We start from the raw sequence: 14,368 nt of genomic DNA on the forward strand, positions 1-14,368 counted from the left end.
TAATTCACAAATTCACAAGAATCACTTTAATATACAAAGCAATTACTACCATTCTGAAACACAAAGCAGCTAATATGTACATAGTGTTAATAAAATGCATTATAACCCAGTACAATTATTTTAAAACACAGATAAAGCACAAAAAAATAAGTAAAAAAAAAAAACACAACAGGGATGTTTCTAAATTTGGGGGAAATGTAAATAAGATTTCCCCTCCCCCCAACAATGGATTTTCATTTAGTCTTTTAACTTCCACAGGTACGTGGGAGTCTAGCTCAAATACCCTGTTCTGTGCTGATACGCTTTGGGTAAAGAATCAGAAATGCAGGTGAGGTGAAATTACTCTTTCCAGCATACTTTACAAAAGGAGAATAATAACCCTTGCTCTAGGAGCTTCCCTGAAAAACATTGTTCCAAAACAATTACAAATTATAAACCCAAACTAGAAATACCTCATTTTTGAAGTGAACAACCAACGTGTGGACAAGTCTGTGGAGGGGCTGGCTGCCAACTAGCACCTCTCCTTGCCCTCTTCCCCATCCCATCCCTAGAAGTCCATATAAGCAGCACAGTCAAATCTCACAGAAACTCGCAGTTCTAGATTTTCTTGAAATTTATGTCGTAATATAAATAAATGTCATTACACACAAACAATGGAGTGGCACCTGGGTAAAACACAACTTGTAGAGAGCACCCTAACTTCCTCAGTTCTTGGTTTTGGCCATTTCCAGATAACTAACTGGCTCCAGGCCTTTCCTCCCCTCGTTTTTACTCAGCTATCCCCTTATTTAGAGAAATGCCACATAGCTGAGGCTGCGACTCAATGAAGTGACTGCTCCCAAGTCATGGGTAGAGTAAGTGGTCAGCTTATGGAAGTGTGCTAACTGCAGATCACTACAGCGTCTCCCTGGCCCCTTCCCTGCCCAGCACAGAGCTCCTGAGGACAGCTGCCCTTTCCTGCTGCTGAAAGCGAGACCTAAACTCACGGTCTCACACAGCAGGTCAAAAACTCTGCACTTGCAGTACCAGAATGCAGACAGGTCAGCGTCTTCCATTTGTGCTACACAAATTAACCTGTGCAACTCTCTTTGCAGGCCAGGGCTTAAACACATTTAAAAAATACATTCCAAGGCAAAACACCTGAAATACAAACCCTCTTTACAAACTGGATCTGGTGCCTTTTCCCAAGCGATGCACAAATTTAAGCCATCTCCACCCACAGACCTGAACCCGTCACAAGCACACAGGAGTTAGGATTTCGGCACCCTGTTTCTCTCATCAGCCTGGCTCCTCCCAGACTGACCGAGCTTCATGATACGTTCAGGTTTCTGCAAAATCAGTGTCTCTCGTCACTGGCAAATTCAAAAGCTCAAGGAAACTATTTCCCAGTCACAGGACACAAGAACCATGAATGTACTGTATGCCTTTAAAACCTGCTCGCAGTGACAGAATCCAGGACTACAGCTAAATCATCATTGCTCCTGCACAAGAAAGTTAGTTGTGCTTTTTTTCTTTTAAAGCAGGATGACAAATTGTCAATGCACCTTTACCTCCTGGTGTCAAAGAACTGTAAAGCCCCTTTATTTACTTTCTTGGAATGCAGCTTTTAAAATTTGCAGCCAAATCTTAAATTAAGAAAAGGGGAGTAAAGTGACTGAAAAAGAGTTTTGCTTTCCTTCCACATTAACTCCCCTTTCCCACTTGGGATCACTGAACTAGTTCTATTCTGTCTAAAAATAATTCCACATCCATCCTGTACATATCGCTTTGAGATACCAGACACTGAGTTCTTCCCAGTCTTCAGTACCGCCAGTTCAACTCTTCTGCCATTTAAAAGTAATGCCTGCCGGAAGCTCGGACCTAATCAGCTTCATTTTATAGAAGTTGGATTTGTGAAAGAGTCAACTGGTGTGGGGAGAGGAGTGAGATGTGTGCACGCAGCAGGACTACAGCAATTGTGCCAGGGAGCTTCTCAAGCAAAACCAATATCCAATTTCTCTTTATTTTTTTTGTTCTGTTTTTTTTTTCTTTTTTTAAAAGTGCACATTTTAATCAAACATTTACAAAGAATATAATGTAACAAAAATAAATACATGACCTTTTGGTTAGATCATTGGCAAATGTTACATCACTAACCAGCTTCAGGGTGAAAAAATGACAATAAAAACAGGGTCTCAGAAAACCAATGAAATCATCTTATAAACTGTCATAGATCTGCAACCACTGATAATGAACTTGCTTTGATGAGGAGACTTGTCTTTACTTTAACCCACAAAAAGCATTGGCTATCTGTCTAAAATAAAATAAAAGCGAAGCCGAGGCCAGTTTTTGCTAACAGATGACTACTTGCAGCTGCTTGTCTATCGGAAGCCCAGATTTAAAAAAAAAATGTAGTACAAACTTAGATCAGAAACTGTCAGGGCTGTTTTTCCTTATTAAATCTAACTTTTTTTTTTTCCTGAGCCTCTTAATGATTCCAAACACCCCACCAATTTTCTGATCAACGTAAAATACCAGAGAAGACAGTGGTCTGAGACACAAACACGAACTACCGAAGAGCCAGAACCCCAGAGGGTCTGTACAGTCCTGAAAAGCATGACAGGCTGAAACTGTGCTTTCAGAGACAAGCAATGGTGCTGGCAACTATCCCACTCTGGTGAAATCACGGCTTGAATAAAAATGCATAGCCACTACCCCAAGAGGAAAACAGAAGTCTTACCAGTGGTTCCTTAAAAAAACAAACAAAAAAACCCCCAAATACCTAACAATCCTTCCAATTGTTTTTGCCTTTGATGTATAGCTGCCCAAGAGAAAAAGCACAAAGGTGAATCATTTTGAGGGAGGGGGTGTTTTAAAACAACTGTTTACATCTTTTCAAAAATCTCCAAAGAAAAAAACACAAAAGCCATGAAAGATGAGATAAAATGGTTGCAAACGGGTAACTGAAAAACAGCACAAACAAAGCAGAAATAAGCGCTAGAATAATGCAGCACAGAACTAGTGGGGCAGGGGAGCTTTCACACGCGCGCACACATCCACGCACACCCAGACACACACAGAAAAGTAAAAATTTTTTCTGACCTCCATATACTATAATACTCAGCATTCCTGACTTAAAAGCTCTCAGAGCTGTAGATTATATACTGTGTGTATATATATATATGTACATATATTATACATATGTATTTTTCCAAGAATATCTAAATTAAAAGAGCACCTCTGACAATATCTTAACTGCCTGATCGGTGCTGTTGTTTTGCAAAATAATGACATTACAAAAATTATATTTCAAATCAATTCTTGTTTATTATGAACGTAATGGATCTAGCCCTTTCTAACCCTCTCTTCAGGTAAAACAGGCTATCAGTTCTTGAAAACTCACAACTGTGAGATATAAAACTAACCCTCCCTCCCCCCTGCCAGCATAATTTCCATCCTACTTCCAAATGGCCTTAGCTCATAGAAGCTGACTACCCCAACCTCACTACTGAGGTAAATGATATATGAATGGATGCCTGTATCATATTCCTTCCCTTTTTGGCTCACTATGAATAGTAAAGCATGTATGGGTAACCTTAGCCAGCCCTGTACTTGGTGTAATGCATTTTTTTTATCATTGTCATTTAAAATTTCCATTAAAGAAATTAAAGTCCCCAAATCCTCAGTGCACCATAAATAAAAAAGAAAGTACTTTAAAATAAGGTTCTTTTTCTTAGCGAAACGTTTGTTGCTGATGAGGTCTAGACTGGTAACACTACAGACTACTCACAGAACACGCACAAACAAAAAGCAGTATCGCAGTCCTCCTCACTGCCGCACGGATTTGCTTCAACCCTCTATAAGAAGAACCAGGTCCTGGTAGCGGTTTGGGCTCCCCAGTCCCTCCAGCTCCCAGGCTTTGTGCTGAGTGACTATCAGCAGGTGCCAGACCGCTAACTGCGCACGAGGAACGGCGCTCGGATCACAGCCAGCCTCGTTCGGGTTCGCTGTAAAACCTCGCGCTTTGCAAATCAAGGGTTCTACGAAAGAGAGCGCCCTAGCGTAGGCGCGTACAGCCTTTCCGATGGACCTCAAAGCCGCAGGAACCACTCTATATAACTGTTTAAATGAGGTCATCATGAGCCTAATGTTTAACAAGAATTACTCCTGCATTATCGACACTGCTACTTCTAGTAACCGTAACAAATGCATGTATTCTCTGTCTTTAAGAATCAGACAGTTTTTATAAAAGCGTGACTGAGAATTTAGGGTCTTCTTATATTTGTACTGCTAAACTAATAAATTCATCTTCCATTAAATAAAACATGAAAATTAATTCTCTATGGCAGATAAAAATAGACCATTTATAAAACCCCACAAAACTTAATTTGGAAATGAATTCTTTCTAATTCTGATACTTATGTTCTCTTATTTGAAATATAAACATAATTTGAAATTATCGATAACTCTAGATTTAACAATAATGCTACAAGTTTAACCCTGCTCCTTTAAAGTCTCTTGGAAACTGAATGCCCTCTCAAATGAGAAAACTAGAACTTTTAATACTGCTATAGTTGTTTGAGACTCAACTGCCTAGTCTTGCAAATTTTCTTTTTATAATGTCACATTGACTCTGTAACCATTTAAAAGCTTGTACTTGAAATTTATCTTAAAAACAGACAGAATGAATGGGAGAACATATTAGCTAATACTTAGCTAGGCAAGGCATTAGTACAGACCAGAATCTTATTTTTATGTCTCTATACATAAAAGTTGGACCAGGGGCCCAAAGTAAACTTACTCCATCAAATGACCCAAGTTAACATATCAAGAGACCAGCTTCAGAGGGCCAGTAAACAAACTGAGCATGATTCTTTTTGACACACAATGGAAATCCAAATGTTGAGTACTGCGTTCATTATTCTTTAACGTGATCTACTTTTTTTACAATGTGAATCTGCGAAAGATCACATTTCCTCAGTGCACACAAGAAGTCTGGTCTTGCAAACATCTTAGGCGCATGAGTAATTTTACTCACATGAATAAATGAGCTGGTAAATCTGATCCTTTACATTAATAAATCCTCTGAATAAATTATGAATTTAGTTAGCCTGGGCAGGTTCAAGTAATCAGTACTGTCTCTTGCAATGCAGAAGCCAGTTGGAATATTCATGTCTGAGGTCCTCTTCAATTCAATGTTTGAAGCTTACCTGGTAGTTACCATACTGCAATTAAATTTATGCATGGAAGGTGGCCTCAAAGTCTGACAAAGAATTGAGCAAACCAGGATAATGTTTCCAGTAAGTACAGTAATTTCCATTACATAAGATAGTGGTAGGGAAATAGAAATAACTTAACTGCTTAAAAGGACTTGGGACACTGAGACTATACTGTCATCACGGAATATGTATGTGGAATTGGCCATGCTTCAACTGCTTAGTTGTCCTGATACAAATAGGCAGTGCTTTCATATGTTACCCATGCTTACTATGTGGCTGTTTTCTAAACGTCACTGCTGTTCCTTTTTAATTTTGAGTTCATCTTCCCCTCAAATATCATTTCCCAACCATTATCCTATGAAGTTCGTGATTTCTTTTTGTGCATTCAGGACGTTGAACACAGTTGTACATAATACGCTTCAAGAAGCAACAACTGACCAGTGAAGGCAGTTTCAATGCATTTGTTTCTGAGGTATGGAGAAGTGTTTATTAATCCAGAAGGGTTTAACACAGATTACATATCAAAAACCCTCCTGGACTAGTTTAATAAATGTATGTCATCTCCACACCAACAATGTGACCGTGAAGCCCCTTTCATTTGGCATGGCACTTAGCCATGTACTTTTATAGTTTGTAATGAATATGTGAAACCAATTTGGCAACCATTGCTTCTTCATTGCACCATACATGCTCAATGTATGTGGCCCACACAGTTCTCTGGGCCAGGAGGCTGGGGTGGTTCTGTCTCTAAGGCAATCAAAGGAGCTCAACACAAATTCTTGAAATCATTACAAAAGGACCCTCCCCCACAGTAACTTCCCAAGTGACCACTGTTACTCCTTGACGAGGATGGGGAGATGAGAAAGAAGCCTGTTCTTCTTCTTCACACTCAGATTATTTGATGACAAAAATAATCTTGTAGGGGGAGAAGTGGAGGCAAGTGTTTGAACATTCACAGTTTGATGCAAAGCACAGACGAATTAAATTCTGTAGTTGCTTTCAGGCAGTTTTGCGCATAGAAAAAAAGAAATGTTTAGAAAATAAAAAGTTTACTTTGTCTTTCTGGTTATAGCCAGAACCAGTCTCAATCCCACCTGGACAAGTGAAAATGGGAATCCAAAATTAATCTGATTTGTGGCAGTAAAGGTCCTTAAGTGCTTTCAACTCCTCAATCAGTGTCTTGTTTTGGTTTTCAAGCACAGCCACTCGATTTTCTAGACATTTCACATACTCCTTTTTCTTCCTGCGACATTCACGTGCTGCCTCTCTGTAAAGTAAATAAGGACATTCAAATCCAGAGCAATTATTTAAAGACATAGGTTGCTTAACTGTTCAGGTCAAACATTTATTTAATACGGCCATTTTTAGAACATGGAAGTATTTTAAGAAATAACTCATAAGTTGGGAAGAAAGGCTGAGTTCATAATAATTTCACCTTACAAGTCACAAACACTCAAGATCCAAGGATCATTTCACCATACAGATCCCAGTAAGTCAGCACCAGTAAAATCCTGCTGGTGTGAGAAAAGGATCCTACTCAATGACAAAATCCTGTTTGCAAGATTTAAATTAGAGCCTTTAGGCTGAGTACAATGCTGCTGCTCTAATTTCCTTAGTTTTATTATTACCAAAAGGCGAATAACAAAAACGCATTAAGAACAATGTTCATCTTCTAATCTCTTTATAGTCTTAACTTTTCCCTTTGTTGTAGTCCAACCAAATAACGATAACCAGGATGTAAAAAAAAAAGCTTTGTTCAACCAGTGCAAAAAAGCTGTATTTAGAGCATTCATATATTTGCTCTCAAATAATGCTTTCATTTTCTTAACAATGCCCATACCACTGCAGTGATAATATACACCACTCAAACAAGAAATCGCCATAATATAAGTAGTCACAAGCAACCATACTCATTCTTTAGCCCTCATCTGCCATGTCAGGAAGATGAGAGTGTAGATGAGCTGAAGCAAGCCTCATTACAGTCAGTCTCTTAAGGCTCTCTTGTAAAGACTGAGCAGCTAGTGAGTAATTCGGATGGTAATATACTTAGACTATCTTGAAAAATACCTCCAAAGTGCTCATGTGCTGGTGAGCATCCTGAAGGCAGTAACACCAAGGGAAAAGCTGTCCTGCACAGCAACAGTAACAGTACCAACTTGCAGAGGAAGCACAAGGCTAAATGCCACAGCTGGACAGAATTGGAGCATGCAGAGGACTGCCCTCCTGAAACGCAGCTTGTCAAAGCAGCACCGTGTAGATACATGCATACATAAATGTGGCTTTGCCCTGAATCTTTAAGTGCAAAGCAGAATGGCATCACAAGGAGACACTGAGTGTCTGTCCACTGCAAATTCTGTATAGATTGCTGATAAGGTCAATGTTCTGGGAAATGAGAGGAGAAAACTGAACCTAGTTCTTCCACTCACTAGGTAAATAGTAATTGTAGTACTAGATAAAAAAGAATGTCTCTTCCAGGACTAACCTGGTGAAAAGACTCTAAAAACATTTTAAAAAATCCATCTCCACAAATGAGACAAGATGAAGAAAACCTAATTTGTAAGCCTTGAAAGGACTCAGGTGTCCATTTGTCACTCCCTCAAATACAATTTCATATGCTTGTAGCACTTCGGTGGGTCATGTGCAATACTTAAGAGTTTAAAGTCATTTTGGACTGTTAGTTGTGTAACCAAAAGACTAACCACTACTGGATCAGGAAAGAGGTGTGTCTCCAAGTGGTAAACTACTAATATGTATTTCTGGATGACAACTTTTTCTTTCCTTTTGTGATTTTGTGCTAGGTTGAGCACTTAGCTACCTCAAGCCTGTGTGCATTCATCATGAACAACTAGAGTTATACTGGATTACAAGAGAGCTTTTAAAATTTAAAACTTACAAACAGAAAATCTGCACAATAGTATCTACGATTATTTATGCTCTCATGTTTCAATAAGTATCACCGCCCTCTCTGCCTTTCTACAGCCTTTTACCCCACTTCTCTGCAGAGCCCAGCTTTGGAAATATCTATTAAGTAGGCAGGCTAAAAACAGCCCATGAAACATGACACTGTGGCAAAAGGTGTCAATTTAAATCAAGTGTAGGGTGATTCCCCATGGTTTTTGTCGGCTCTTCCAAACACTAAGGCTTTCTTTTACTGGGTAAGATTTCTGACTTAATGAGGGGATTCAAAATGCCAATTATTTTCTTCTCAAACACAGGAAGCTTGAAAGGGTGGACAATGACACCTACTATTCACCAATATCAGAAAACCATATAAAAATGGAGATGTGTGAGATTCTGGAGAAGCACCTTTTAAAAAAGAGAATTCTACAGTTTAGCATTATTTATTTCATCATTCAAATCATTCAAATAAGCCCTGGGTCTGCTCAGGTGACTATCCCTTGTGTTCACAGCTTAACAATCTACAGAAGATGCACGCACCTGTATAAGGTAGCGGGTTTTTCAGATCGGCAAACTAGCTAAACAGCACTTTCATGAGACTTCCCCTGCACCACAGGGGAGGGTAGCATTGCTGTCTTCCCGATGACATGGTTTAACGTACAAATTCAAACCTGTGGCCTCTCAACAGAGCTCAAGCCTGGTGGGATGAGTCAGCTTGGGCCCATATGTTCCCTCTTTCACAGCACTCAGCTTGAGAAGGATCATGCCCAACTTCTTTCTACTCCCAATCTTTGCTGCCTCCACGAAGCCATACATCAATATGGTTACACAATCTTTTGGTTACACAACTAACAGGCTCGATTGTTTCTCCTCATGCCAATTCCTACAGTCAAGTCTCCTCTCCCTCTTTTTCAGCCCCTCTGCTGCCACTACTGAGTCCACAAAACATCAGAGTAGCAGCTGCTCCTTCAGCCTTCCCTTGAGCTGTTCTGCCTCCAGAGAACAGAACCCAAAGGGCAAGAAGCTAAAGAAGAAAAGTGAGACAGGAAATAAAATACTCACGAAGAGTAAGAGTGGGCCAGTAGCAAGCAGAATGCATGCTGAAGGCGAAGCTAAAGAATCCAGGAAAGGAGACTCCAGGAATGTATTAACTCAGAAAAACAACTTACCTGAGTGTTCATAAGACTAGAGTCAAACAAGACTGTATAATAGTCTCTCATCACTGACCTTTCTCCTCATTGCCACAAACAAACGAAAGTGGTAACTCACACACCTCTCAGAATGAGTCCGACACCTTTACTTACGGTTTAGTAATTGCAATACACAGCATTAGCTGATGTGCTTCTTTACTTTGCATCTTTAAATCTTTAAATAAAGGCAGCTTCTTCAGGAAGCATATCAAAAAATGAGTAAGGCAAGACTATGAGTCCTATTGCTTAACACCCTAGTTCTAAGCACAGCTGATCAGAAAAGAAAAACAAACTAAATGTACATGCCTGTTCTTCATTAGACGCACTTCTCTCTTCCGTGCGGCCTCTTCTGCTGGCTGGGTTGGAAGTGCTGGGGAGGATGCCATGACTACGCCTGGTGCAATGGTGCTGGTAGGGGCGGTGCGAATCTGGTAAGTCTGCACATCTCCTGAGGCAGCTGAAAGACAAAAGCCACAAGGGAACATCATGTCAGTTTGGTGACAGCAATGTTTAAATATGGTGTGAAAAGCACCTTGTCATCTATCTAACCATGCACTCTGGGCTACAGTATAGGAGAGATGACCATTATCTGGGTCATCATTGCTATCTCAGTGCTGGGTTTATTAACATATGCAAGGTTTTAGTAATTCCTGATGAAGAAGTCTTCACTTGCGCTTGATAACTTCATTTGTCTTGCTGCATTGCTGTACTTCTTTTTCTCTTGGTACATTTCTTTTTACTTCTGTTCTTGGGCAGTTTTAGCAGCAAACAATAGGCAAACAATATTTCTAGCTGTGCTCCAAAATGACTATGTGCAAAAGGGGAAACTACATGAGTAAGTATCTGGGGCAGAAAAAAAGGGTGTAGAAATGCAGCATTTACACTGACAAGAGAGACAGTGCAAGTCAGGCATTCAATTTTACTATTTCGATAGAACGAATAAGTTTTCTTTTAAATCTAGGAGTGCTATATTTGCCTGAATTCAATAAAAATATGATACTACCTAAAGAAATCGTATTTGCTTAAGAACACAAAAACCAAAGGGTCAATGCAACACTAGTTAATTTTTCTCAGGTATGCATGTTCACTGATACCTGGTGACCTCTTCACTGAATGACTCTCAAACTACCTGCTTACAATCATAAAAGCAGAAGCCCAATTTCACCCTTATTTTTTAATAAATTTTTAATAAACCTCCACCCCCCCCAATTTTTAATAAACCAAAACATATGTTTTAATGAAACAAGAAAAAGCAACTTCATCTAACCCTGAAGTAGCCCTGCTCTGAGTGGAAGGTTTGACCAGATGATCTCTTGAGGCCATTTCCAACCTAAATTATTCCATGATTCTAAAATTCAATGACTAAATATTTATTGAATAGTGACAGAAATCACAAGAGAAAGCAATTACGACCTTTAACGGAAAAGGGAAAAAATTACTAATAAATAAAACTCTGCTTATGGAAAGAACCTATCAAACAACTCTCTTTCCTAACTTAAATGCTTTGCTTTAAATTTATTGTTGTTGCAGCTGACTGTCTGGCAGAACTTAGAATTCTAAAGTGGTCTATGGTTATCAGTTTCTGAAGAACACATAGCAAAAATCATGTGGACAGAATGCAGAAAATACAGCATGGAAAAACAAAAATGAGTATTTTTTTTCCGAAGTGAAACCAAAGTATACACAAATTTATTGGTCTGAGAGGATAGGCGCCAAGAAAATGTGACAAACTGCTTTGTCTGTAATTTCCTTTTAGAGACTGATCTGTGTCAAAGCCATTAACTCTGTTTCCTGACACGTTTGAGGGAGTTAGGTTGGCAAATTATAGCTGTATGGAGAAAATGTTATACAGAATGACTGACTGGGAAGTTTCTCACCTTGTACAACAACTTGGTTGCTGGGTACAAGTATCTGTTGTCCATCTGTGGTCTGTGCATATTGTAAAATGGTGGTGCCAGGTTGGGTTGCAGCTGCATTGGTCATAGTCAATGTCTGGAGACCTTGTACTCCATCTGTGCCATTGTTAGACAACTGTATTGCTCCTCCTTGGGTAATAGCAACTGAGGACAAAGAAATTTGATTCAGCGTTTAAGAGATTAGTATAGTCATTAACTTACCGTATTAAACCTAGATACAGAAGAATACTGTCTGATTTAAATCCCTTGAACCCTTACACACTCTTAAATCAGACACGTTGCTTTCATGTACATTTGAAGAAATCATGCTTCAGCAGTAAGCTTTTAATTTTTCATGAGACAAATATTTTGGGGGGCCAAAAAACACAGCCTAAAACACCATTAGTTTCTCTGACAAAACAGTGTCACGCAGAGGAGCTACAATCCTCCCCTGAGGAATATTTTTTATTTATTAGTTAGGATTTTCTTCTTGGTTCGCTTAGGTCTTTTCCTCAGTCCTTCCTTTTTTCCTTCTCATCTGAAATTCCTCTCCTCTTCCATGCTTTACTCCCTTTAGTTTCCTCTGCTGCTATTGCTATCCATCTTGTTTTCCACCTTCTTCCTGTTTCTTTACAACTTCCACAGCACCTTCCTAGCAACATTTTCACTCATACAGGCCCAATTTCACACAAATTTTTTCCTTCATGCAGTCTTATTTTGTTGTTTTTTTCCCTTTCTTCCCCTCAGATCTTTCATTCAGGTGTACTGAGACATCACTTCTCATTCTGTGCATTTACAAAATTTCACTGTGTTCCCATACACAGGTACACTAAAATCTCAGACATTTGCATGAGCAGTTTTTTTACAGTGATGGCAGAAAAGCAGAGTGAACTACATCAATCTCAATAAAATTAAGTAGGATATTAGGGAAAGTGGCTAAGGAGTAAAGAGAGATATAAAATTTTAAAGGCATTAAAGAGAAAGATGTGAGCAGGTATCTCTTTCTCCCTCTTGTACATTAAATACTGAGTTCATTTGTTTGTGTGAGACTGTGAATTCTAGTTTTACTGCTGTATCCTTAATCCCTTATGTCAAAGCAATGTATCTGTAAAATCTAATGAATAAAGAAATTGCAAACACAGAAACGTATATTTATTACGTGTTTTAAATAAGGTTACTGAAATCCTTATTTTTTTCAGGACTTTCTGAAAATTTAATTGAAGACTGTAATGTTCTTTCTAACCATTTCTAACAGGTAACAATTTAGTGAGCTAGGATTAATAATCCGCCAGGAAAAAAAAGAAAAAGATTTCTGAATTGCCTCATCTGGTTCCTTCAGTTCAATGTTTATAACAGCTGCATGGTTAACTCGTATTTTGTCTCAGGATGCAGAACATTTGCTGCACTAACACTAGCAAACAGTCCCAGAATGTAAATTGAACATTTTAAATACTTACAACGGGAATGTGTTTAAAAGTCATGGGTATCAAACAGTCAAATTAAAGTGATCTTATATTGTCTTCCTGCATTGTCCTAGTCCAAACAGTCATACAAATAATAGTTCTTCATCTTCTCATCCCCACTTACTAGCACCACTGAGAAATACAGACTACATACTGTACTGCCCACTGCTGGTTTGGTAAATGGGAGTTGGCACCGTAACAGTGGCGATGGCAGGGGCTGCTGTTTCCTCTTCAGACTTTTCTTCTTCGATCCTTGGCACTCCTGGGGCGTCTGAGGACAAGTCATTCAAAATTTTTCTGGCAAAGACAGTGTATTGTAGAGATTTTAATAAAAAGCAAAAAGTAAAAGAAAGTCTATTTGATATATGATGCTGGAGAAAACTGCAAAGTGCAGTGACCCAGCAAAGAAAATAAGGGGGCAGAATGAAAAAACAAGACAAACCAAACTCTTACTGGAGAAGATTGTTCAAAGTGCCATACACAGATGGAGCCCAGGGGCTTCTCAACTCAAGATACACTATTGCAGCCTTCCCTTTTTCTTAAAAACACCCTCATATATTTTTACCTGTTTCCTGCTTTCAGCCACAGAAAGATATGAAAAAAGCAAAAGTATGTAAAACCTATCTCCTCATTTACATCAGGGGAACTGCTAAGTTTCAAAGACTATAAAGGCCAGATACCCAAGTATAAAGGAAGTCAGCAGCTATGCTTGTAAAGAGCAACCAGCTTACAATCTAACACCTGCCGGGGAGACAACACTCAGTATTTAAATGAAACTCATGCAGTTATGTTCACAGAGGAGGCAACCATCCTGCCTGAGAGAGATTTGGATGAGTAAAGAAAACAAGAACTGGTTGTTTACTTACTTACATGGCTTAATTATCCAAAGCCAAAACTGCTAAAACATCACAGCTACTGGTCCCGCTGAACATGAATGTAAGGCTGACCGTAACAGTTACTGCGATTTGCAGCAGTTAGACTAAGCGCTGTACCCCAGACAGACTACTGTGAAGCTGTTTTTAGTAGTGGCACATTCTATCATCTGCCACTGCAAAATGCTACTTCCAGTAGCAAATAAAGGGGAACACTTTTTGTGATATTCCTTGTATGTTTTTCTGTGGACTGTGTCTGTAGAACTCAAAGTGTGATGAAGCAAACACAGCTGTAGAACCAAGCTCCAGGACAACATTCATTTCTTAAATAAGGCTTCTACGGCTTTGGGAGCCAGAACATCTGTATGGAGCTATTTGGGGAGACTGGTCACTTTGCCAAGCAACTTGGCAAACAGAGCCTTTGCTGTTGCTATTTTTACTCTGTGTGCACACTGGAACCCCAATGTTGCACAAGCACTCCACTGTGCCAAGCACCACATGGACGAGCAACAGATTCCCGTCAAGAGTCTGCAATCGAGGTGCAAGACCAGAAAAACTAGTGGACAAAACAGATGAAAGACTCTGGAGAGAGCAGGGAGAATGAGGAACAAAACCCACAAAGCTCAAAATAGAAAAGGAGAAATTAGAGCTCACCGCTTTTTTAACTCCTGTCAGATATGATTTGGTGGCTAAAACCTATCAGTGCCACCACAGAGATGGATATAAAATAAAAGGTAGGCCAGCAGCTTTAGAAACATAGAAGATATAACCCAACATGGAGAATACAGGAAGTACTTCAGCACTCGGCAATCAGGATCAAAGTGGAGTTGCTGAGGAAGAGGTATAGCTCTC

The 14,368-nt window shown here is 39.3% G+C and overlaps 1 protein-coding gene across 4 annotated transcripts in view; it reads right to left on the reverse strand.

Annotated features, from left to right (window-relative positions):
* Positions 1-3: 3 nt before the first annotated feature.
* CREB1 (cAMP responsive element binding protein 1) overlaps positions 4-14,368 on the reverse strand; it is a 41,450-nt gene continuing 27,085 nt past the window's right edge. For all 4 annotated transcript variants that reach the window (XM_064515225.1, XM_064515223.1, XM_064515222.1 and 1 more), the window contains 4 exons: positions 12,799-12,941; positions 11,164-11,346; positions 9,593-9,743; positions 4-6,465 (listed from right to left, as the gene is read on the reverse strand). In XM_064515225.1, coding sequence (XP_064371295.1) covers positions 6,321-6,465; positions 9,593-9,743; positions 11,164-11,346; positions 12,799-12,941 — 622 coding nt within the window. In that variant the 3' untranslated portion in view covers positions 4-6,320. The remainder of the gene's footprint in view (positions 6,466-9,592; positions 9,744-11,163; positions 11,347-12,798; positions 12,942-14,368) is intronic.

The sequence above is a fragment of the Dromaius novaehollandiae genome, chromosome 7 (genome assembly GCF_036370855.1).
Source record: "Dromaius novaehollandiae isolate bDroNov1 chromosome 7, bDroNov1.hap1, whole genome shotgun sequence".
NCBI lineage: Eukaryota > Metazoa > Chordata > Aves > Casuariiformes > Dromaiidae > Dromaius > Dromaius novaehollandiae.